This window comes from Pelmatolapia mariae, linkage group LG18 (assembly GCF_036321145.2).
Source record: "Pelmatolapia mariae isolate MD_Pm_ZW linkage group LG18, Pm_UMD_F_2, whole genome shotgun sequence".
Taxonomy (NCBI): domain Eukaryota; kingdom Metazoa; phylum Chordata; class Actinopteri; order Cichliformes; family Cichlidae; genus Pelmatolapia; species Pelmatolapia mariae.
Genome location: NC_086243.1, coordinates 379,895 through 403,406, shown reverse-complemented (window position 1 = coordinate 403,406; position 23,512 = coordinate 379,895). Strand labels below are relative to the sequence as shown.

At 41.9% G+C, this 23,512-nt stretch overlaps 1 protein-coding gene across 6 annotated transcripts in view; it reads right to left on the bottom strand.

The window, feature by feature from the left end:
• Positions 1 to 816: 816 nt before the first annotated feature.
• Positions 817 to 23,512, bottom strand: part of LOC134617400 (uncharacterized) — a 42,882-nt gene continuing 20,186 nt past the window's right edge. For 3 of the 6 annotated variants that reach the window (XM_063462630.1, XM_063462626.1, XM_063462631.1), the window contains exons 2-7: positions 17,165 to 18,280; positions 15,166 to 15,380; positions 14,656 to 14,865; positions 9,167 to 9,729; positions 8,603 to 8,694; positions 817 to 6,082 (exon numbers count right to left, since the gene is read on the bottom strand). In XM_063462630.1, the coding sequence (XP_063318700.1) occupies positions 5,990 to 6,082; positions 8,603 to 8,694; positions 9,167 to 9,729; positions 14,656 to 14,865; positions 15,166 to 15,380; positions 17,165 to 18,154 (2,163 nt within the window). In that variant the 5' untranslated portion in view covers positions 18,155 to 18,280 and the 3' untranslated portion in view covers positions 817 to 5,989. Of the gene's footprint in view, positions 6,579 to 8,602; positions 8,695 to 9,166; positions 9,730 to 14,655; positions 14,866 to 15,165; positions 15,381 to 17,164; positions 18,281 to 23,512 lie in introns of all 6 variants that reach the window. The other 3 variants (XM_063462627.1, XM_063462629.1, XM_063462628.1) reach the window with 3 other exon arrangements.

The following is a 23,512-nucleotide window of genomic DNA, read 5'->3' as shown; positions in this document are numbered from 1 at the left end:
AAAATGTCACGTGTGAGTTACATGTGATAGAAACATTTAAAGTACTCCTGATTGACCCTGCTGTCTGATGTTGACCCATGGCAGCTGATAATACTTTAGATCAAGGCTGCCTGTGTAGCAGGCAGCGGTTTGACCCAAATGCAGGACTCAGGCATAAACTAAAGAGTGGTTTTATTTATAAGTACAAAGTGCAAGTCAAGAATACAAGCACACCCAAATCCACAAATGTTCAGGGAGAACATACGGCAAGCATGGGCACAGCCTTAAAGGAGCACACAACAGAGCAGGAGCAAACTGAGGGTGTAAATACAGAGCAGGAGGCTAGGGCAGGCTGCTGGGATGTTTTAAACCCTGGATTTTGTCTCTCAGCTACACTGAAGCTTGTTGGGGTCATGCCAGTTTTCAGCATGGACATTTTCAGAATCATATGTTATTATTTTTATATACTGTCATTATATGGAGAAGCCTAAACAAAACGAGATTAGAAATTGTCACGACCATGTCTGCTGTAAAAGTGTGTGTCCATGGTGATATCATGGTGATAAATGTGCTTCATCCTAATCCGAGTGGATGAGTCCCACCCTGTGAACACACAGTGGAAATCTGCAGATCCAGACTCCAGGCTAGCTCTTCTATGCTTTGCTTTTTGTGTTATTTTGAAGTACATTTCTCCTGAAAGTGTTTAGAACTAAAACAAAATTAAGACCAAGTACAGCTAAATATACACTGCAGCAGTTCACTTACTTCGTTTACTTGGTGTTTCTAGTTGTGTAGGTGAATGTGGTTGATGGAGAATAAAGAAACGCTGAGCACCACTCAGGAGTTATGCTTTATTTAAGATCACCACACCTTTATTTGGCAATAATAAATGAGTGAATGTGGATGCAAACAAACTAATACACATAAATAACACGTATGAGGAAAACATCTGTGAATCCACACTGAAGATCGGACCCGGTTCCCTTTGCACCAGCTGAGAAGTACATCTGAAATCTAAATTCAATTTATTTCCAAAACTAAACAAAATTAAATGCAAAAACAACAAAACTTAAAGTAAAACTGCAGCCAGGTGTGGATGTGGACTCAAATTACAGGCTGATCACTGAGTGTACAGTACAGTGTAATCCAGGTTATAATACAGTATCACAGCAACACAGAAACATGCTGACCCTTCATCCTGTTCTCACAGAGTGCATTCAACACATCTCAGAATTCATAACACAGAGATTTAAGTATATTCAGACTTTCCAAAGCGTACATTAACACAGCATCTAAGTGCAGTCTGTGACCTCTGTGACCTCTGATCGGGGGGTGAGGGTGTACATTTTGCACTTTGAGTTGAATTTTTAGTTGCATTTGTTTTCTGTATTTCAGTTTCCAATATGTGGTCAGCAAAAGGCCATTTCTAGCAGTAATAACTGATATATGTGTGAATAATCCAACATTATTACTGTAGGGTCTGCCTTACAGTGTTGTGGTTTTGATGCTGTATAAATAAAATTGAACTAAATCTCCAACAAAAGTCTTTAGATGGACAACACTTATGTATTAATTATCCTGGTAATCTAACGAGGTCTGAGCCATCGTAGGTGGTAGACCTACCTTAACCGTATATTTTGGAGTAAGGCAAACTGAATGTTTTGGGGAGGAATGTGAATAGTTGTGACAGGTTTATTAAATTAGGACTATTTTCTTTGTAGCATGATTGCTACAGCTTTAGTTCCACGAGTCACTGACAGTGTATCCAGGGTCAGGGGTCAGACGCCAGTCAGTATTATCTTTGGATTGAAGTCGTCTACATTCATTCCAAAATTCCAGCTTTCCAGTCAAAAGCTTTTCCAGCTTTTAGCTGTTCCACAAGGGTGTGTATAAAGACTAGGGATGGGTATCGTTTAGGTTTTATCCGATACCGGTGCCAAACCGGTACTTTTGAAACGGTGCCGGTGCTTAAACGGTGCTCAAACCGGTGCTTAAAGAATGGAGAACACAAACTTTGTCCAAAAACCTCTCATGTTCAGCTGTTTTTTTTGTAAAAATATAACAATGTTAGCCTTTTCTGCAGCTATGGGGCATACATGGTATCACTCTTGGCTGGAAGCAGTGCTTAATCAATGGAAAAAACACAAACTTTGTCCAAAAACCTCTCATGTTCAGCTGTTTTTTTTGTAAAAAGATAACAATGTTAGCCTTTTCTGCAGCTATGGGGCATACATGGTATCACTCTTGGCTGGAAGCAGTGCTTAATCAATGGAAAAAACACAAACTTTGTCCAAAAACCTCTCATGTTCAGCTGTTTTCCACTTTTTCTTTGGTCATTTTAACCTTTTTGGCCAGGGTGAAGGGAGTATCTGCCATCAAACAAGAAGACAGCTGCATGTAACTACGACGGTGTTTGCTAGTTCACCTTACATGCATTAATGTAATAACGTGGTTAGCCTACTCAACGTGAATTACACATGAACAACATTAAGCTACTCACGCAGAGAAGAACAGCTGCTGCTGCCATCATCATCCGTCATCATTTCTGCTACACTGGCAGGGCTAGGGGCCAGGACTCTACTCTTCGGGTTTTTGGGGGATGTTGCTAACTCCGGGTCCGATAACAGGCACCACACCCGCAGTAGATGTGCTCGGTGTGAGGTCTCGCAGCAAGTTATCAAATACGGCGCATTTCTCGGCTTTTAAAAAAACGCTATGCGTCGCCAGGTGTTTCATCAGATTCGAGATGTTACCTCCTTTGCACAGTATCACAGTATCAGCTTAAAGCACTTGTTGCAGGCTGCTGAGTTTGCATATTTTCCTGTGAAGTACAGCCAGACTTTGACCGCTTTGCCTTGGATATTTTTGATCTGTAGCTCTGCTCTAAAAGAACGTACGTGCCTGGCCCCGCCTACTATCCTCGGAAACGTAAAATGATTGGCTAAAATCTAAAGTCATCACAGCTCAGGAAAAAAAAGCACCGAAATAAAGCACCGAAATGTGCGCTGCTTTTCGGTCTGGTTACTACCGTTTATGTCAGAACCGGTGCCATCATGGCACCGGACACCGGTACCCATCCCTAATAAAGACTGTATATAAAGATGGGCATAAAAGCTGATGCTGTTCACTATGGCCATTATTGTTATATTATAGCTAAACTGAAGCCAGTGATGGTTTTGTGGTCAACACCATCTTTTCAGGTTGAGGTTAACATTGCCAGAATATGTGCAGTGCGGTGGAGTAGGCGGTTAACAGCTGGAAGCTGATTGGAGGAGATACATCAGCATTAGACTGGCCAAAAGAGCCAAATGCACTGTTAACATTTGAGCACTAATATTGCTACATGGATTTAAAGGAAAATATTTACTGAGTGAAAAATCTGAACAACATAGTTCCTTATGTTTATTAGTAACTGGCCAGTGTGTTAATCACACAAGACGGAGCATGTCAATCAAGCACCTAAAAATGGACCTCTGTCTTATTTAAAAAATGACCACCAGCATACTGATCAGAGTGGCTGGTGAAAAATACTCAGTGGGAAAGTTTTTTGCAGCCTTCTATTAGCAATCTTTCTCTTTAAGGTACTTAAAGCTTCGCCTTCAATTTCAAGTTGAAACTATAACACCTAGTGTGGATACAAAGCTAATTATAGTATCTAACAACACCTTCAGCACTTGAAAAGTAGTATTACTTTAACATTGTCATAAAAAGTTGTAAATGTAGGATTTAAATATTAGGAAGGTAGGGCAGAAGGTAAAGAAAAGGTAAGCCAAACTACTATAATCTACTGAGCTGTGGATCTAGCTTCAGGTTGCACAGTGACTCACAGGTCTAATGCAGTTAGCTAGGTAGTTTGAGATACTGTAATATAGTTTATTCAGTAATACACTGCAGTGTGGCACAGTTAAAATAAGGTGATCCCAAACAATCTGCTGCATTCCTGTCTGGTGTTGTTCCCCCGTGACAGAAAAATCCTGCATTCTGAGCTGACTTGAACGCACCTTTTATCCAAACCAGTGGACGTACTCTGGAGTCATACTGCAGAAGCCAGAGCCACTCATGTGTAAGTCTCATGTGTGAGGAGGATGGATTGGTATGCACTCGTGCACATACGCACACACCACACGGAAAAATCAGCTTCTAAAAAACATGGAAAGACTTCACGTTTTCAATAATCTTACCATCACAATATGTTATAAACCTTTTACAAATAAAAGTTTTAAGAATTTATAAGCACTGCTCAGTTCATAAATATATGCAGCAAAAATACAATACGATAAATCTCTCTTTGTAAGAATCAAGACAGGCGATAAAAATCTGTAAAAATATTGACTAGATCTTGTGGTCAGAGCTGTGACGAGCCCTCGCCTCCATAACTGTGGAGCCATACACAGTTTGGCCAGGTTGTGTCACTCCAAGATAAGCGTGTTTGTCTGGGGATGATTATAAAGCTCAAACAGCACGGGGACACGGCCGTGCAAACGTTTGTTTCAGCTTGAGATCTTTCATCCATTTTATAGATGGAAGTTGTTGGTGAGGCATTAGCTACAAGCTATCTGGCAACATATTCGAATAACTATTGTCCTCTTCTAACTTTTTCACTTCTCTTCAGTTCCATTACACAGTAATCCTTTTTCCTGAGATACATCTTTGTTCCTTATTTGTTTTACTTCAGGATGAAACACCGGCTCTATGATGTCCATTTTTTGTATGATGGTGTGAAGTTAACCTAAACTAATTAACTTATCTACAGTCTAGATAAGAGTAGACTCCGTCCTTATAGCTTGGACTCTCGGGGGATAGCTAGGCTCATGATGGAAAAAAGCCTGTGGCACACACAACAACACAGGTTGCAGAGCAGAAATTACAGATTTTCTTTTGGTTCCTAAAGTAAAAAGTAAAAAGGCTGTAGGCCAACTACTGAGAGGATGAAAACAATACAGTGTGGATGCCAAAGGCAAACTATTAATGTTAAAGTTAAAAACTAAAGGGGGAGGATCCATCATGCAAGGGCAAGTTTCCCTTTATGAGCTGCTCTCATCGAGATCATGCAGCCACTTAACAGAAGCTACCTAAACTGTTTAAAACACTAACAGCTTTCCTCAAAAATGACACATGTGTGCCAATAAGGGACTAAAGGAAGGTAGAGTGTATATTTAACACACTGATCAGAACCTGTGCCAACAACTGACCTTCATCAAAGAAGCGAAAGCCACCGTAGCTCTTTAGGAAACCTGGGACATCCAAACTGTTTGGATCAATGGCTCATTGTAACACTTCATTAAGGCAGTGATTTTCAAAGTTTGGCGTGGCACCTTTAAAATACATGAACTGTTATTGTGAAGAAAACAACATGCAACATCTTGTCTGCATCTCTGCAATGCATAGCTACAATATTTTCCACATATAAAGTCATTAAAATCGAGCATGTGACTGCCAAGAAGTAAAATTGAAAATCACTGCATTCGAGTCAGTCATTCACATAAAACAGATGTCAATAAATAGTTCTACTAGTGCCTTAGCTCAGCCATATCTAGTTATCAAAGTGCTGTAAATATTATATATCAAGGGGAAAATCACAAATGCTAAAATGTGAAAATTCACATTAAATGTCACATGTTACAACCAGTGGGATTATCATGACTGCAGATTAATTAAGCTTTAGGGAATCTGTCCACAGGAATTATTATATAAAGGAAAAATGACGTTACAGGCAGGTCCAATGTGTCGGACTCTTTTAGATAGTCTGACTTTTAAAGCCACTGAGACACTGTGAGAAAACCAGCTCAGGTAAATTACTGAAATCATTGAAACCGAGAAACAGTTCTCTTCTTCTGTGGTGTCCAGGTGAAAAACCCACATTTGAGCTATAACCCATAGCTCTGACAAATGTTGTAAAACACATTGGCTGCTGATACACGGGACTGACTGAGAGCAAAACTAAGGAAGAAACAGGCAGGGGACTTCATTTTGGCTTTTAAAATGTCTGACAGCTGAGCAGTACCGTTGCTTACTTCTTCTTCTGATTGGCTAGTAGGGAGGCCTCCCATCGTTGTGCCATGGCATTTTGTTGTCGAGGCACTGAAGAGAGGGAAGGAGGGAACTGGAGGGAGGGGAAGACTCAGCTGAACCACTGGAGCAAAGATGGATGGATGATGGATGAATGGATGGTGGATGGAGGATGGAGGATGGATGGATGGATGGATGGATGGATGGATGGATGGATGGATGGTGGATGGATGGATGGATGGATGGATGGATGGTGGATGGAGGATGGATGGATGGATGGAGGATGGATGGATGGATGGATGGTGGATGGAGGATGGATGGATGGATGGATGGATGGATGGATGGATGGATGGATGGATGGTGGATGGAGGATGGATGGATGGATGGATGGATGGATGGATGGATGGATGGATGATGGATGGTGGATGGAGGATGGATGGATGGACATTAGAGAGAAAGGAAAATGAAGAGAAGATGTAACAGAAATGCTGGATAAAGTGATGCAGGTGTAATGGTTCGATGAAATGAGGTAAATAATGAATATATTTGCTAAATTGTGAACTGGTGAATGAAAGGTGCGATCAATCCAACTGATCGATGAGTCAGAAAGTTAAGGTAAAAAAAATGAGTGAAACAATGTGTATGACATATACAATGGGTGAAGTACAAACGAAAGTCAGAGTGACAGTTTAAACAGCATCATTACATTCTCTGCTATCATGCACTCTATAAACCATTACTTTGGAAATGACCATTTAACAGTTTGACAGCAACTCTATTTTAAAATAAAAGAAAGTTTAGAAATCATTTGTTTGTGGCCACCTTAGAAGCCTGTGGTACATAATCTGCTAATGAAGATAGAATAATCATATTTAAGCATTAAATAATAGTGAAAATTGTTTGAGGCGCATTCATGGTTTAGTCAACTAAGAAAGATGATAAGAGAGGAAGAGCCTAGGTAAAGTAAGCAGTTATTAAAGTTCCTGCATTTAATGCACTTCATATGGGGCAGCTATGAATTATTTTTTCTCTGATGGTTAAAATTTTATTTCTGAAGAATTTCTCGTTAAAGTTAAAAGAAAACCTCAATTTAGCTCTGACTCTCTGTCAGCCTGGCTCCGGTGCTAAAAACAAACTCGGGGTTGTTCTTGTTATTAGTGACTAGGGCTGCCACTAATTTAATAGTCGACGCGTCGTTTGAAGCTTTGTAAGATCCTGAAAGGCGCAGGTAGTAGGATTTAACAGTGTAATAACGGACTGAAACAGAAGATGGCAGCACTGCATCTACAAGGATGCCAGCTGCCGTTAAACACCGAAGAAGAAGAAGCAACTCTGGTATCGTAGCTGTGTCCAAATTCAGAGGCTGCATCCTCCTGAGGCCGCATTTGTAGGCCGATTACGTGACAGCAACACGACAAAGGCTGTCCAAATTCGTAGACTTCTCCAAATGCGGCCGACAAATGCGTCCTTCATTTCCTCAGATTTGAAGGATAGGTCGGGTTTATCCTTCATGGCCCAACCTATCCCAGAATTCATAGCATTTCCAACAATGGCGGCAGCTACTTAGTTTTAATATTACTCTTATTACTCTGTCTGGGTCACAAAATAAACTTTTAACATATTTTCAGGCGAGAATGTAGCTGTGTAAACTTCAAATATCTGTTCAGTTTATCAAGACATCACATATTTGTAAAAGTGACGTTTTCGGAGACGTCTGTTACCCACCAGCTCGATAGCTGACCGGGAGTTCAAGGCTCACTAGAGCCGGCGAGAACACCGGACTCCCGGCACATCGTTTTCAAACCCCCACGATCTTTTGCTACTCAGGTTAAACATGATATAGAAGTCACTTAGATAACTTAAAAATTTTATTGTTTGGCTTTTTTCAGTGTTTTATTTGCTATAGTTTTCACAAACGTCAGAAAACTGATTAAACAGAAGTGTGAGCTGGTCGAGAATTTACTCCAGTGTCCTGTTATATTTTAGATAGCAAGGAGCAGACGGCCGAGTTTATTAAACTCCACCGAGACAATCTGCAAATTTCATTAAAAGTTTAATAAATTATCATCTGCTCTATCTATCTATCTATCTATCTATCTATCTATCTATCTATCTATCTAGCATGATCTGATTAGCCGACTAATCGCAAAAATAATCTGTGACCAGTCTACTATCAAAATAATCGTTTGTGGCAGCCCTATTAGTGACGAACAGGAAAATGTCCTAACTTCCCAAACGTCTTTTTAAAACTTTTTCACTGTTTTTACAGGTCAAATAAGGATCCTGTAAATGAGTGCAAAGCCTTAGAAGCTGTATGCTTAAAAATTTTATGCATTATATCAGAGACAGTCATCTCTTCTTTTCAGAGGAGCAATGATATCCAGGGTCATAAGCTGTTTGCATGACTTGAAACATAAGATACTGTCAGTGCTGGGGTACTATATATGAACTATATATGAATGTCAAGTGGTTTTATTCTACCGAATAAGACGAAACACGCTCATTTGTATTAGAGGAGTGCATAATGATTTCCAGACTTTGGTGCTGACACAACTTTGTCTTCTACAACAGCTGTAGAGTGCATGCATATGAATGTGTGTGTGAGTCTGCCAACCTTGTGGTCACAAGACAAACTGGATCGCTCTATTTTGCGGGTCCTGGAGGGGGATGACGGGGAGGAGACGCTTCTGTCTGGAACCACTGACACTGGTATCAAAACAGAGGAAGTTCCCACAGCATCATCAGCATATATGAATTAGGGCCTGAATTGAGAACTACACAGACTATAAGACATTTTTCTAACATTTCTTTTTAGATCTTATAGATGCTTGTTGGGAAATTTTCCCAAGATGTCACAAATCATAAAAAAGGGAGTCCTCATTAAAGCCTTTACTGTTGAAGCATACAACAAAGGCTGATTTATGTGTCTTATCGGTAACAGATTAACACTGTGCTGTTGACCTGTTTGACTTAGTAACTGTTGTTTTCACTCAGCAGTGAAAGCTGTTAGTCTTGGCTAACATCATGAACATAACACTCAGAACACACTGTCTTACATTCAAACACATTCAAACACTGACTCATTTGAATAAATCTACAATAAAATAAAAAGTTTCTAGTATGTTAGGTTGTGTACTTCCTAAATCATTAGTGTTTTAGTTGTGTGGATGATACATACCGTTGTACGTAACATTATCACTCAGACCCGGAGACACCAAAACAGTATCGTACCGCTCTCTCCCTCTCTTCCACTCCTCCTCTCTTTTCCTCCTCCACATCTCCTCCCTCTGCCTTTTCCACTCCTCCTCCCTCTGCCTCACCATCCTAATCTCTTGCTCCACCAGTGACTGGCTGCTGAGTGAGCGCAGCTTGAAAAAAGGATTTGACGTGAAGGTGCTCTCCTGCGGTTCCACGGACAGTGGGGTGGAGCTTAGGCAGAACTCAGACGCACTGCGAATGATCAGATTGGAGGTTTCCACAACAATGACATTAGCGGAAGGCACTGCATCTGAATTTGCTGGCCAATCGGAAAGGCCGCCGATTGCAGAAGAGAGCAAACGATTCCTGGAGGCGGGGCTAGAGGAATCAGGCTCCAGGATGATGACATTGTTAGCTGTCATTTCATGGTAGACAGATCGGGGAAGGGACGAGGAACAGGAAGGAGTTGGGGAGATGGAGAGTGTCGGGGTGCGGCAGGCTGGAGGTCTGGGTGGAGATCGTCCTGTCTGCAAGCTGGATGGCCTGCATACAGAAAAGAACAATGTGAATGTTAAGTGTTTTGAATGGAGGGGTTTTGGATCATTTTGACAAATATTCAGAATCCTTTCTGAATTATTAAGTGTGCCTATGCCAAGAGGCACACTTATTACTATTCGTCAGATTTATGCTGCTTATTATTCTCCTTTTTCCACCTAAATTTTCGCCGCGTAACTCACCCCACAGTTTTGAGACAAGCTTCACATATGTTATATCATTTTGTGCGGCTGGATCTGGAATGGTGTGCTATGACTTTTGGTGTTTATGACTTTTATACTTTTTTTAAATATTAATATTTTAGTGCAAATTTTGGCCTATGACATGGTGGAAAACTCCATATCCCACAATTCATAGCACACCTCTGCCGTACACCTCAAACAATGGCGGCCACCTCTTCGTTGTATATATTGCTTGTACAAAATCCTTCTTGTAATAAAATAAAGGAAAATGGATTGAACTGTTGGTAACTGTTGCTTTGATAAAGAGGGGCAGTATTTGTATAATATTTGTCACTGATCTTTATAATTTGATTTTCTCTTTTAAAATTAACTACAGCAAGAATTAACTACAGCAAGAAATAAAGACAATATAGAAAATTAAAAAAAAAAAGAGAAAAAAAAAAGAGGTAAAGCAGACATTCCCAAGTTTATTTTGTGTTTCTAGGTCACAAAATAAACTTTTAAGATATTTTCAGGCGAGAATGTAGGTGTGTAAACTTCAAATATCTGCTCGTTTTATCAAGACATCCCATATTAGCAACAGTTCTCTTACGTGTTGCTGATAGCCGGCTAGCTAGCGTAGCTAGCTAGCGCGGCTAGCAGCTTTTCGTTAAAAAGCACCCGGGCTTGGCTTACAGTGAGGCGGCTGACACTCGTTTCATCACCCGATCGCTCGCCAATAGTCTGTGTCTCAGCTGGACTTATTTTTCGTTTATATGGGCCGATGATGCTGGTCGATGTGGAAAAAATAACTGAGTTGTTTGGTGGTGGCAGGGCAGGAGCGTGAGGTGAACTGAATTTCAGGTAAGAAGTTATGATCTGCACTCTATTTGGGTCAGATATAAACCGAGTTTAGCTGTAGTTTATTTTCGTTGTGCTGACCTTTTACAATCGTACTGCGTGCTAGCTAGCACGACGGGAGTTTCTATAAAGCAGTGTGCGCGCTAAGTTACTGACGTTGAACTTTATTTTATTCATAAGGGTTAGTTCGTAGAGTTGCCGTACAAACGGAATCGTCCCACATTCAGAGAAAATATTACGATTTATTCTGTCGTTACGAAGCCTCCCCTGTCATTCTCTTGCCTGTTGCAACTTCAATCATGAAACTGATCAATGATCGGCTTTTCGCTCTTGTTTATCGCGCTAAACAACAGCAGCACGTTTAAGCTTGATCAGCTGTTGTTAGAATTCATTTGATTTTAATTTCTAGTATCAGCTGATGTTTGCTGGAGCCATAGCTGAAAAAAGGGCTGGTCCAAACCAGGAGATGTCCTTACTAAATCATCAGAGCTGAACAGGTGATGGAGAAACAGGTTTACCCTTTAGGTGACATGAATGAGTTGAAGGGAAGTTATGAACTGTTTCTGAGAGACAAATAAACACCAAGCTCCTTTTTTGTGTAGCTGACAGCACCAAAAGTCATAGCACACCATTCCAGATCCAGCCGCACAACTGTGCAGGGGCGGATCTAGCAAAGCTTTTGCCAGGGGGCCACGTAGGGCATTAACAGAGAAAGGTGGACACAAAGATATACTTTTCTTTCTTACTCTCATATAAAATATTTAGCTTTTATTAAATAGTTATCTGAATCTTACAACCAAAGTTTGTATAATAATACACAAGATTGGCTGTAGACCATTGTTCATCATTCAGAACACTGTGTAAAAATAACAAAAAACAAAAAGTGAATGCGAAAGTGCATAAATATATATTTTACGTGTTTGATGTGTTGCGGGGCGTGGTCTGCAGTGCCGCTGCAGGGGAGGTGGACCCACCTGAGCGGCATCTGCAATCACGCCTCTCGGGCGTAGTCTGTGCTCTCTCGGCTGTTTTTTGGGTGTGTGTCGGGCTGTGAGTTGAAAAGCTACAGCCGGCTGTGTGGGTAAACCAACCATGTGTGAAAAGTGGTCCATAACGTAATGCTTCAAAGTGTGTTCATGCAAACATTGTCGGGTCTGCCGTGGTACAATGGGTCTTCTGCTCATGAACCTTCTGCTCCTTCTGCTCATGAACCTTCTGCTCCTTCTGCTCATGAACCTCTGTGCACAGCGTCTGCAAATCGGCGCTGTATGAAGTAAATTCATCTTTACACAAAACTGTAAGCTGTCATCTGTGAAGCGTGAGCGGTGTTTGTTTTTACCATAGTTCATGGTGGAGAATGGCTGCTCTGCTGAGTTTTGCTCTCTGTAGCCGTATGAATGGCAAACTACACTGATTAGCAGCGGCATAGGCACACTTAAAATTTCTTCCGAAATTTTCGCTTTCTAGTTCTGTCTAAAATGTGTTTCTACAGTAGAACTATCACTGTCCCATGCACTTCTTTTAACTCAATAGGTTGGCTTATTTTGGTTGTAGGGTGATGGGTACAGACAGCAATTTTAATTAGATTTCACTTTTTAAAAGCTTAATCAAATGATTACCTGCCCAGCAATAATCAAACATGTACAACCTTCACTGGGACACTAACAGTTACATTTGATGGAAGCCAAACCAGAGCTTAAAGAAGAGAAATAAATAGACAAATGCTTGCTATCACAGACACCATGGCAACTTTAATGTCAACTTTTATTAGGGGTCTGCGTAAAAATGAACATCGATGTGAAAGTGCTGCTAACCTGCATGTTTTCTAATGGCCAGCAGGAGGTAAGTCAAGAGCCAGCATGCTTGATCCATGGCCTCAGTAAACACTTTCATGATGAGTTTATCGTTTCAGTTTCTCATTGAATAAAATTAATATTATATAGATATTGTAAAAGGTGGCCTCCAATAAAGTAAAATAGACAAAAATGTAGACACTTTATGACTGACAAGCACATACAAAAGGGCAGTGTCCTTATTTCACACTCAGGTCCATCAAAATCACTTGAAAAATCTAGTTCTAACAGGGCATTCCCCAAACTTGAATACCCTGCAATCAGAAAAAAACCCAGTTCCTACTCCTTATAGTTAATCTTCAATTCTATCTACAGGGTGGGCCATTTATATGGATACACCGTAATAAAATGGGAATGGTTGGTGATATTAAAGTCCTGTTTGTGGCACATTAGTTTATGTGAGGGGGCAAACTCCTCAAGATGGGTGGTGACCATGGTGGCCATTTAGAAGTCGGACATCTTGGATACAACTTTTGTTTTTTCAGTAGGAAGAGGGCCATGTGACACATCAAACTTATTGGTAATGTCACAAGAAAAACAATGGTGTGCTTGGTTTCAACGTAACTTTATCCATATATCTATCCATCCATCCATATATCCATCATCCATCCATCCATAAATCTATCCATCTATGCATTTATCTAGCCATCCATCCATATATCCATCCATCCATCCATCCATCCATTCACCCATCCATATATCCATCCATCATCTACCCATTTATCTAGCCATCATCCATCCATCCATATATCCATCCATCCATCCATCCATATATCCATCCATTTATCTAGCCATCCATCCATTCACCCATCCGTCCATCCATATATCCATCCAGCCATCCATCCATCCATATATCCATCCACCCATCCATCCATCCATATAGCCATCCATCCATCCATCTTTCCTTATATCCATCCATCCATCCATCCATCCATCCATCCATCTTTCCTTATATCCATCCATCCTTCTACCCATTTATCTAGCCATCATCCATCCATCCATATATCCATCCATCCATCCATCCATATATCCATCCATTTATCTAGCCATCCATCCATTCACCCATCCGTCCATCCATATATCCATCCAGCCATCCATCCATCCATATATCCATCCACCCATCCATCCATCCATATAGCCATCCATCCATCCATCTTTCCTTATATCCATCCATCCATCCATCCATCCATCCATCCATCTTTCCTTATATCCATCCATCCTTCTACCCATTTATCTAGCCATCATTTATCCATCCATCCATCCATCCATCCATCCATCCATCCATCTTTCCTTATATCCATCCATCCTTCTACCCATTTATCTAGCCATCATTTATCCATCCATCCATCCATCCATCCATCCATTCATCTTTCCATATATCCATTTATCCATCCATCCATCCATTCATCTTTCCATATATCCATTTATCTAGCCATCCACCCATCCATCCATCAATCCATCCATATATCCATCCATCCATCCATCCATTCATCTTTCCATATATCCATTTATCTAGCCATCCACCCATCCATCCATATATCCATCCATCCATCCGTCATCAAGGCTGCCCAGACTTCCCTCTACACCTCAGCCACCTCCTCCAGCTTATCCGTAGGAACATCGAGACATTCCCACAACATATAAGAGTTGTAATCTCTCCAGCATGTCCTGAGTCCGCCCTGTGGCCTGCTCCTTATAGGACATGTCTGAAAGACCTCTCCAGTGAGGCATCCACCTCAATAGGCTGCTTTCAATGTGGAGGAGTAGCGGCTCTACTCTGCCCCGCTCAATCTGAACTCCTCACCCTATTTTTAAGGGAGAGGCCAGCAGCCCTTCGAAGAAAGCTCACTTCTGCCGCTTGTATAATGTCATTCTTTTGGTTACTACCCAGAGCTTGTGACAGTTGAGAGTGCATTTAAGTGCCTTTGAGATCATAAGGACTGCATTCTGTTGCTATGTGAGTTTTTATGATTGCACAATACAGCAGAGCCAATTACTGCTGGTGTGTAGTGGTAGACTTGGACTTTTTGGCTGTGTACCTGGGTATTGGGAGGCCATGTGCAATCATCCCCCTCTCCCTGCGGTGTCGTTCCTCTCTCTCTAGAGTCAATCGGATCTCTCTCTCCACTGCAGTCTCAGGCTCCTCCAGGGTGCTGCGGTATGACGAATCATCCAGACCTGAGTCCTCTGAGCTAGGGGACAGGGTGGAGGACAGAGGAGGTTCCCTGGGCATGGGGATTTGAATTTCCCTTGTATAGGACAGGAGGAAACCACACTCAAGTTCAGAACGATGTGAAACCTACAGCGTTCTAGCTACTTGCTAAGTGCACTATGTTGGCTGAAGGACTCATCTTGTTAATGTGGTGCATTGTTCTTTGTTTTACGACTGGGCATGAGCCCTGAAAACTATTCCACTGTCACTCTACAGCGTCTGTTAGCACTATAAATTGTGTGACGCAATTTTAGGCTGAGTCCTTGAAACTTCAACGAAGGCTGTAGTAGAAATTATTTACGGTTAGGATGACTAAGACTTCAGGGTGAAGATTTACCTGTGTTTGAGCCGGGGACTGCGAGTGGGGGGATACAGTGACGAGTGGGTGCCCTGGAAGCTCCCCTGAGCTCTCAGTCCCGGTTTTGGGATAGGCTGACCTTTGACCTCTTCCTCCATCTTCTTCCACTGCTGACGGGCCAAAAGAAAGTCCACATGCTCAGTAGAGACGTTTTCACTTTGGGTCTCTTCATGCACGCAGAAATCTACAGGGACCTGACAGGAGAGATTAAATGTGGGGTTAGGTTAAGCATTCTAGCAAACAGCCAGTGACATTTTGACTCAGCTAGAGTCCGACAGCCAGGCCGGGCATGTCAGTCAGGTGTTGGTCAGGTGAACCATCTGTCACATGACTCAGACAGGCTCTCCTCCAGACTGTTTTCATTCATAAAGTGCTTTATAAACCCAAACGTTAAGGTTAACAGGTGGCGTTTCCAGTTTCAGTGCAGTTAGTTAAACAACAAAAAAACACTTACTGTTTAAAGGACTGTTGGGATTTATTTCTATCTGTAAGGCTAATATCTCATAATTAGCATCACATATCTGTGTTTTGTCTAATACTGCTCACAGTGTATTGCAGAACAGTTTTGGATTCACTCTGATAGCGACAGACTAAGACCCCGTCACAAGAGTGTGGACGAGGTTGTAGTACCTACAAGACAACAAGGCCATACATCAGACCTGATGGAGGACAAGAGGTGGTTGCCATGGTGATGGATGAAGTGGCATCTCCAAATAAGGAGATGCCCAGAAAGCTGCAGAAGAAAAAACATGAGCCAAAGTGCTGGATCTCAGCCCGATAAATAGAACTGTGGCTTTCCTCCAACTTTGACCAATCACCTTAGAGCCCTGTTCATCACACATAATAAAAGCATTAGTGTCTGAGTGTGGGGCTCTTTGTTCGTTTGGGTCTCCTGAGCGAGCAGAAAGACACACAGCCTTTTGTCTCTGAGCCAGAGAGACCGAGGTCCATGGCACCATGTGAAACTCATTTGAAATTTTAACCGTTTTCATAATAAACTGTGAAAACTTACAACATATTTGTCTTCTCTCTCATAAAAACCCTACAGGACAGAGAGAAATGGACAGCATGTCCTTGGTTTCGTATAAAACTGATATAGATATAGACTGATTTTTAGTTTTAATGAGTTAATGGTTCTGTTACTAGTTAGCTAACAGAAACTAATCTAAGTCTATTAGCAGCAACCAACCAACTCAGTGACATCACGTTCTGTATTGGTACAAGACAGCGCTAAACTTGTTCTAAAAACTTCAAACACGTATTTTTAAATCCAGCTTCACTGTCAGTGTTAAACCTATGACAGTATTTGAGAGCAGGGATCCACAGTGTAAATTAGCCTTTTCATGTCACCTTTGAGTGGGCTATGCTATCACTTTCAGCTGTGGTTGCACAGTTTGGACACAAGGTGGCAGCGATGATCTTTATTCCCTTTTCTTGTTAAAATGGACATCTTTTGTTATAACGCAGCAATGAATACTTCTGAGATTTGTCTGTGTTATAACTGCATAGTTCGCTTTAGTTGATGCTTGAATTAATGTCCTAGAATTCTGATGCAAACTACGAGTGCTAATGCTGGGTGATGGGTTCAAGGCTCTTACAGTCATTGCACATGTTGCAGCTTCCTCTATCAGACACTGATAGTGCAGTTTTGGGTGGTACAGATGAAAAGTGTCAGAAACTGTAACAGATGAGTGACAGAGACACAGCTCCATCCACTATTGGCTAACTGACAGGCACTCTGTTAAGACCAGAGTTTATAAAGCCCCATGTGTGCCTATACCTGCTCTGGTTTAAGTTTAGGCTTTTCTTTTTAGAGATAGCTTAAGTTAGGGGGAGCTTATTGCATTTTGGCGAACATATTTTGTTGTCATAATTCATCTCTGTTAAATGTCTGGTGAAAAGTGTTAAACCAAGTTAAAAGCACAAAGAAAACACCCCCGTGTCTCTGCATCAGGCTACATATAAACAGCAAACTCACCTTCTTCTCGGGGTCTGTGGAGCTCGCTGTGGAGCTGACTGAAGGAGACCGTAGGAAAAGATCTCTCCTCAACCTCATCTGGTCTTCATCATCATCCTTTCTTCCCACCCTGTACTCCCCCACCTCCACCTCTCTCTTCTGCTCTTGATTTTTTGCATCTGCTTTGACTTCATTGTCTTCTTCCTCTCTTTTGACCTTCTCCTCTTCTTCAGATCTTGCATCTTTCTTCCTTTCCTCTTCGATCTGGCTGGTGATGTCAGAGGGGGCAAAAGCTGACCACTGGTCCTCACCTGCATCGCTGTCTGAGTACACGATGACACGCTCTGCTTGGAGGCAGTCACTGAGGTGGCTGTCACTGAGGTCATCCCTGATGGTGAAGTCGGGACCCCAAACTTCTTGTGACACGGCCTCCAGAGGATGTGAGGTGGCGCCTAGTGGCTCAGATGGTGAAGGATACAGCAGACTGTCTGAGGGGAAGAGGAGATCTGAAAGGACATCTTCTTTTGCCTCTTCCTCTATTCCTCTGATCCAGCTATCCTCTTCTTTTGTGTCTTTCGTTCCTGGATCTTCTCCCTCTTCTCCACCCCCCACCTCCCTACCCTCTGTATTCTCTCTGGTTTCATCGTCTCCCTCTATCTCTCTTCTTTCCCAGCTATCACTCTCTGTTTCTTTTTCGTTTCCATCTTCTCCCTTGATTCTCCCTCTGTCTTCATCCTCTGTCTCTATTTCTCTTCTTTCGATTTCTCCCTCTATTTCCCCTCTCCCTTCATCCTCTCCTCCTTCACTTTCACTGACGTCTCTTCCTTTCTCATCTCCCATCTCAAAAATGAGATAGTCACACTCATCTCCTTTCCTATTTTCTCCTCCTACAGCCTCGTCTTCCACCCTATGGACCCCAGGAAAACATAGTTGGTCCTCTTCCTGGTTGTGGCAGCTAAAAAGGCTCTCTCTTTCCATGTCTCTTAGCGGTGCTGATGAGCTCATCTCCATGGTAACTGGACTGACTAGCGGTGGGGGAGAGGGAGGGCAGACGGGGTTATTGCTGCTGGAGCTACCGTTGTCGTGGTTAGCGTCTGTTAGCTCAGGTGTTGCCCTCCTTAGCCCAGTTGTAGCTCTCTGAGGAAACATACATGTAGTTGTAATTCATTTTGTGCTTATAATGGAGCGGAAATTCAAAAAAACATACTTGGATAAAAAAACATGAAGTCAATTCAAAAGTCCAATGTACTAAAATCTCATAATTAAGATGAAAATGACGGCATAGCTTATGGGTTTGCATTCTTTCCAATGAGCAGCAGTGACCTACGTGCATAAAGGAAGTCTGCGAGAGTTCAGGCTAATAGGTAGGTGGATACACATGGATGTCACACAGTGACACCCAGAGGAGGATGACAGAGTCAAAGAGGGCTATCTGAAGAACAGGACTGCTTTCCTGCAGAATCTCACAAAGCAGACATTGGTGTGAATCATGGATGAAAGTGCTCCTGTCACTGCTGTGGTGTGCTTAGCAGTACGAGGTTCTAAAGGAAAAGAAAGCATACCTGGTGCACTAACCAGTTCTGATAGTGAAAAACAGCTCTTCTTACTGATGCATATACAGGAAATACTTAAGCAAGGGTGGGGGTTACTGGAGGTGGACAGGCTGCTTCTGATTGGAAGCTGTTAACATTATAAATTTCATTTAATTTCGTGTCAGCTTAGCAAGGGTCCGGATGGTTTAATCTACATCACAGTTACTCAGTTAATAACACTGAAAACACAGCAGGGAGTAACTCTCTATGAGAAAAGTCACAGTTTTAACTTGGTATCTCAAATATGTGTTTCCCCTCACTGGGCCCACGTCCTCATTTGAGGTTTGATAGCGTTTTAGTAGGTAAAGGTGAATGGCTTGGACAAGAATTGAGCTGCGGTTTGGGGAAGACCTTGACCGGGCCTGGCAGATCCCTGTGTACTAAATAGAAGTGAAGAAATTAAAGAATTTAACAAGGCAGGGAGGGTGGGGCACGTAAATGAGAATGAACAGCTTGTAGAACTGGGGGAACATATATACAGTCAGGTCCATAAATATTGGGACATCGACACAATTCTAACATTTTTGGCTCTATACACCACCACAATGGATTCCAAATGAAACGAACAAGACGTGCTTTAACTGCAGAGTGTCAGCTTTTATTTGAGGGTATTTACATCCAAATCAGGTGAACGGTGTAGGAATTACAACAGTTTGCAAATGTGCCTCCCACTTCTTGAGGGACCAAAAGTAATGGGACAGAATAAGAACCATAAATCAAACATTCATTTTTTAATACTTGGTTGCAAATCCTTTACAGTCAATCACAGCCTGAAGTCTGGAACACAGACATCACCAGACGCCGGGTTTCATCCCTGGTGATGCTCTGCCAGGCCTCTACTGCAACAGTCTTCAGTTCCTGCTTGTTCTTGGGGCATTTTCCCTTCAGTTTTGTCTTCAGCAAGTGAAATACATGCTCAATCGGATTCAGGTCAGGTGATTGACTTGGCCATTGCAAAACAGTCCCCTTCTTTCCCTTCAAAAACTCTTTGGTTGCTTTTGCAGTATGCTTTGGGTCGTTGTCCACCTGCACTGTGAAGCGCCGTCCAATGAGTTTTGAAGCATTTGTCTGAATATGAGCAGATAATATTGCCCGAAACACTTCAGAATTCATCGTGCTGCTTTTGTCAGCAGTCACATCATCAATAAATACAAGAGAACCAGTTCCACTGTCAGCCATGCATGCCCACGCCATGACACTTCCACCACAATGCTTCACTGATGAGGTGGTATGCTTAGGATCATGAGCAGTTCCTTTCCTTCTCCATACTCTTCTCTTCCCATCACTCTGGTACAAGTTGATGTTGGTCTCATCTGTCCATAGGATGTTGTTCCAGAACTGCGATGGCTTTTTCAGATGTCGTTTGGCAAACTCTAATCTGGCCTTCCTGTTTCTGGGGCTCACCAAAGGTTTACATCTTGTGGTGAACCCTCTGTATTCACACTGGTGGAGTCTTCTCTTGATTGTTGACTCTGACGCACATACACCTGCCTCCTAGAGAGTGTTCTTGATCTGGCCAACTGTTGTGAAGGGTGTTTTCTTCACCAGGGAAAGGATTCTTTGGTCATCCACCACAGTTGTTTCGGGTCTTTTGGTGTTGCTGAGTTCACCAGTGCGTTCCTTCTTTTTGGGAATGTTCTAAACAGTTGTTTTGGCCACGCCTGATGTTTTTGCAATCTCTCTGATGGGTTTGTTTTGTTTTTTCAGCCTAACGATGGCTTGCTTCACTGGTAGTGACAGCTCTTTGGATCTCATCCTGGCAGTTGACAGCAACAGGTTCAAAAAGCAAACAGCACACTTGAAATGAACTCTGGACCTTTTATTTGTTCATTGTAATTGGGGTAATGAGGGAATAACACACACCTGGCCATGGAACAGCTGAGAAGCCAATTGTCCCATTACTTTTGGTCCCTTGAGAAGTGGGAGGCACATATACAAACTGTCATAATTCCTATACTGTTCACCTGATTTGGATGTAAATACCCTCAAATAAAAGCTGACACTCTGCAGTTAAAGCACATCTTGTTTGTTTCATTTGGAATCCATTGTGGTGTTGTATAGAGCCAAAAATGTTAGAATTGTGTCGATGTCCCAATATTTATGGACCTGACTGTAGATGAGAACTGGAAGGAGCATATTTGGAGGTGTGGTCCTGCTCCTGAAATTCTGATACTTTATCCCCAATTTAGAATTTGACAATCACTCTAGTTAAAGCAAGTCTGCTTCTACAGTAACCTGTATTTGGTGTTACAGGTCTGTTACATACATGTACATACATAATACATGAAGGATCAGTGCTAATCAGAGATTATAGATCAGAAACAATTATAATATATTACTGAATATATTTGAATATATAACCGTCCACATACTCATGAGTACATCAAGGTACATTAAAGTACTGCACATGGCCTCATATGTTTGATGAGATAAACTCAAGCCATCCTCTCATTACCATGGTGGCACTGCGTTGGCTGTGAGTGGGTTTGCATATTATTATGGTCTGTCGTTAAAAGCATGTGCTGGTGACAGATGGGAGGTGTTGCTATGGTAACACTAAGTATAGCTGCAGAGGCAGGCAAGCTGCTAAAGTCAATTCCTTTTCAGTTCAGTCCCGCTGTGTGAAGAGAGATCACATATTATAGCCCATCACTTCTCTTTGGTTGCTTGAATAAAGTGACTTCATACAAAAACTTCTTTAGTTGCATAACAGCAAATTGATGGTATAACATTCATAAACAGCAAACATAGGAACTAAAATGACACCGAGCAAATATAAACTAAAACATATGAAGACAGAGTCCTCTGCATCAATGACACATGACATGCATACCTGCACCAATGTGTCAACTACAACACTGGATCAGTGCCGATGCAGCTATAGTTTGTAACAAGTTTGTGGCAGTAAAGTCATTAGAATTTCTCAGTGATGCTTTTTTAATGCAGCACCTCTCTGGTTTCTAAAAGTTCTACCTAACAGGATTTATCACAAACACTTATGAAGATGACCTGTTTCTTGTCCTCTTCTGCGTTTCCAGCACTGGAAATGATTCCAGACGGCATAAAGTTCATAAGTGAAAGGGGCTTTAGTTTTACTCAACAGACAAACTCCTCAATTAATTATGATGTGATGAGACTCTGAAGGCATTTACTTTGAAGAGATGTCATTTCCAGTATGCTGCATAACAGATGATTAACGTCTCTCTGCATCAATTAGCATTAAGCCGTAGCACAAACTGAGTGAACGTGCATAGGCGGAAACATTTACTTACATTTTGATTCATAGGGGAACAAAATTACTTTTCAACCTGAGCTCTCACTGCTTTATTCAGACACGTTGTTCTACCCGTGGCATTTTTAATCAAATTCATGGAAAAGGTTGCGTGCATCTACCAAGGCCAACCATCTCAGCTCACAAATCATTTTGTTTACACTTTAACTATTAACCCTGCACTTCCAGCTTTCGTAATATTATGCATAGGTTTTAACTATGCTGGCAGTTAGCCTGTAACTGTTGCAGCCTTTTTCTGCAGTTCCTCCCCTACTTTAAGCTTTCCGAGTATAACAGCTGTCCATTTTAGCTAACAGTTCATCTGTGGGCTTGCATGGATTCTGTCCAGAAACTCCAGTTTTATCCCACAGCCCAAAGACATAAATGTTAGGGACTGTTTATACTAAATTTTCCATAGGTGTGGATTTGGGAGTGTGCAGCTGTCTGTCTTTTTGTGCATCTGCTGTGGTGGACTGGTGACCTGTCCAGGATATACCCTGCCTCTGCATAAGGAGGTAAAAGCAGGAGGTAAAGTGGCGACTCAGTATTTTGAATTTCAATTGTTGGTTATGTTCATAGCTAGGGATGGGTATCGTTTAGGTTTTATCCGATACCGGTGCCAAACCGGTACTTTTGAAACGGTGCCGGTGCTTAAACAGTGCTCAAACCGGTGCTTAAAGAATGGAGAACACAAAATTGGTCCAAAAACCTCTCATGTTTAGCTGTTTTTTTTTGTAAAAAGATAACAATGTTAGCCTTTTCTGCAGCTATAAGGCATATATGGTATCACTCTTGGCTGGAAGCAGTGCTTAAACAATGGAAAAAACACAAACTTTGTCCAAAAACCTCTCATGTTTAGCTGTTTTTTTGTAAAAAGACAACAATGTAAGCCTTTTCTGTAGCTATAGGGCATCTATGGTATCACTCTTGGCTGGAAGCAGTGCTTAAACAATGGAAAAAACACAAACTTTGTCCAAAAACCTCTCATGTTTAACTATTTTCCACTTTTTCTTTGGTCATTTTAGCCTTTTTGGCCAGGGTGAAGGGAGTATCTGCCATCAAACAAGAAGACAGCCGCATGTAACTATGACGGTGTTTGCTAGTTACATGCATTAATGTAATAATGTGGTTAGCCTACTCAACGTAAATTACACACGAACAGCATTAAGCTACTCATGCAAAGAAGAACGGCTGCTGCTGCCATCATCATCCGTCATCATTTCTGCTACACTGGCAGGGCTAGGGGCCAGGACTCTGCTCTTCGGGTTTTTGGGGGATGTTGCTAATTCCAGGTCCGATAACAGGCACCACACCCGCAGTAGATGTGCACGGTGTGAGGTCTCGCAGCAAGCTATCAAACACGGCGCATTTCTCGGCTTTAAAAAAACCCGCTATGCGTCGCCAGGTGTTTCATGGGATTCGAGGAGTTACCTCCTTTGACAGTATCACAGTATCACCTTAAAGCACTTGTTGCAGGCTGCTGTTTGCATCTTTTGCTGTGAAGTA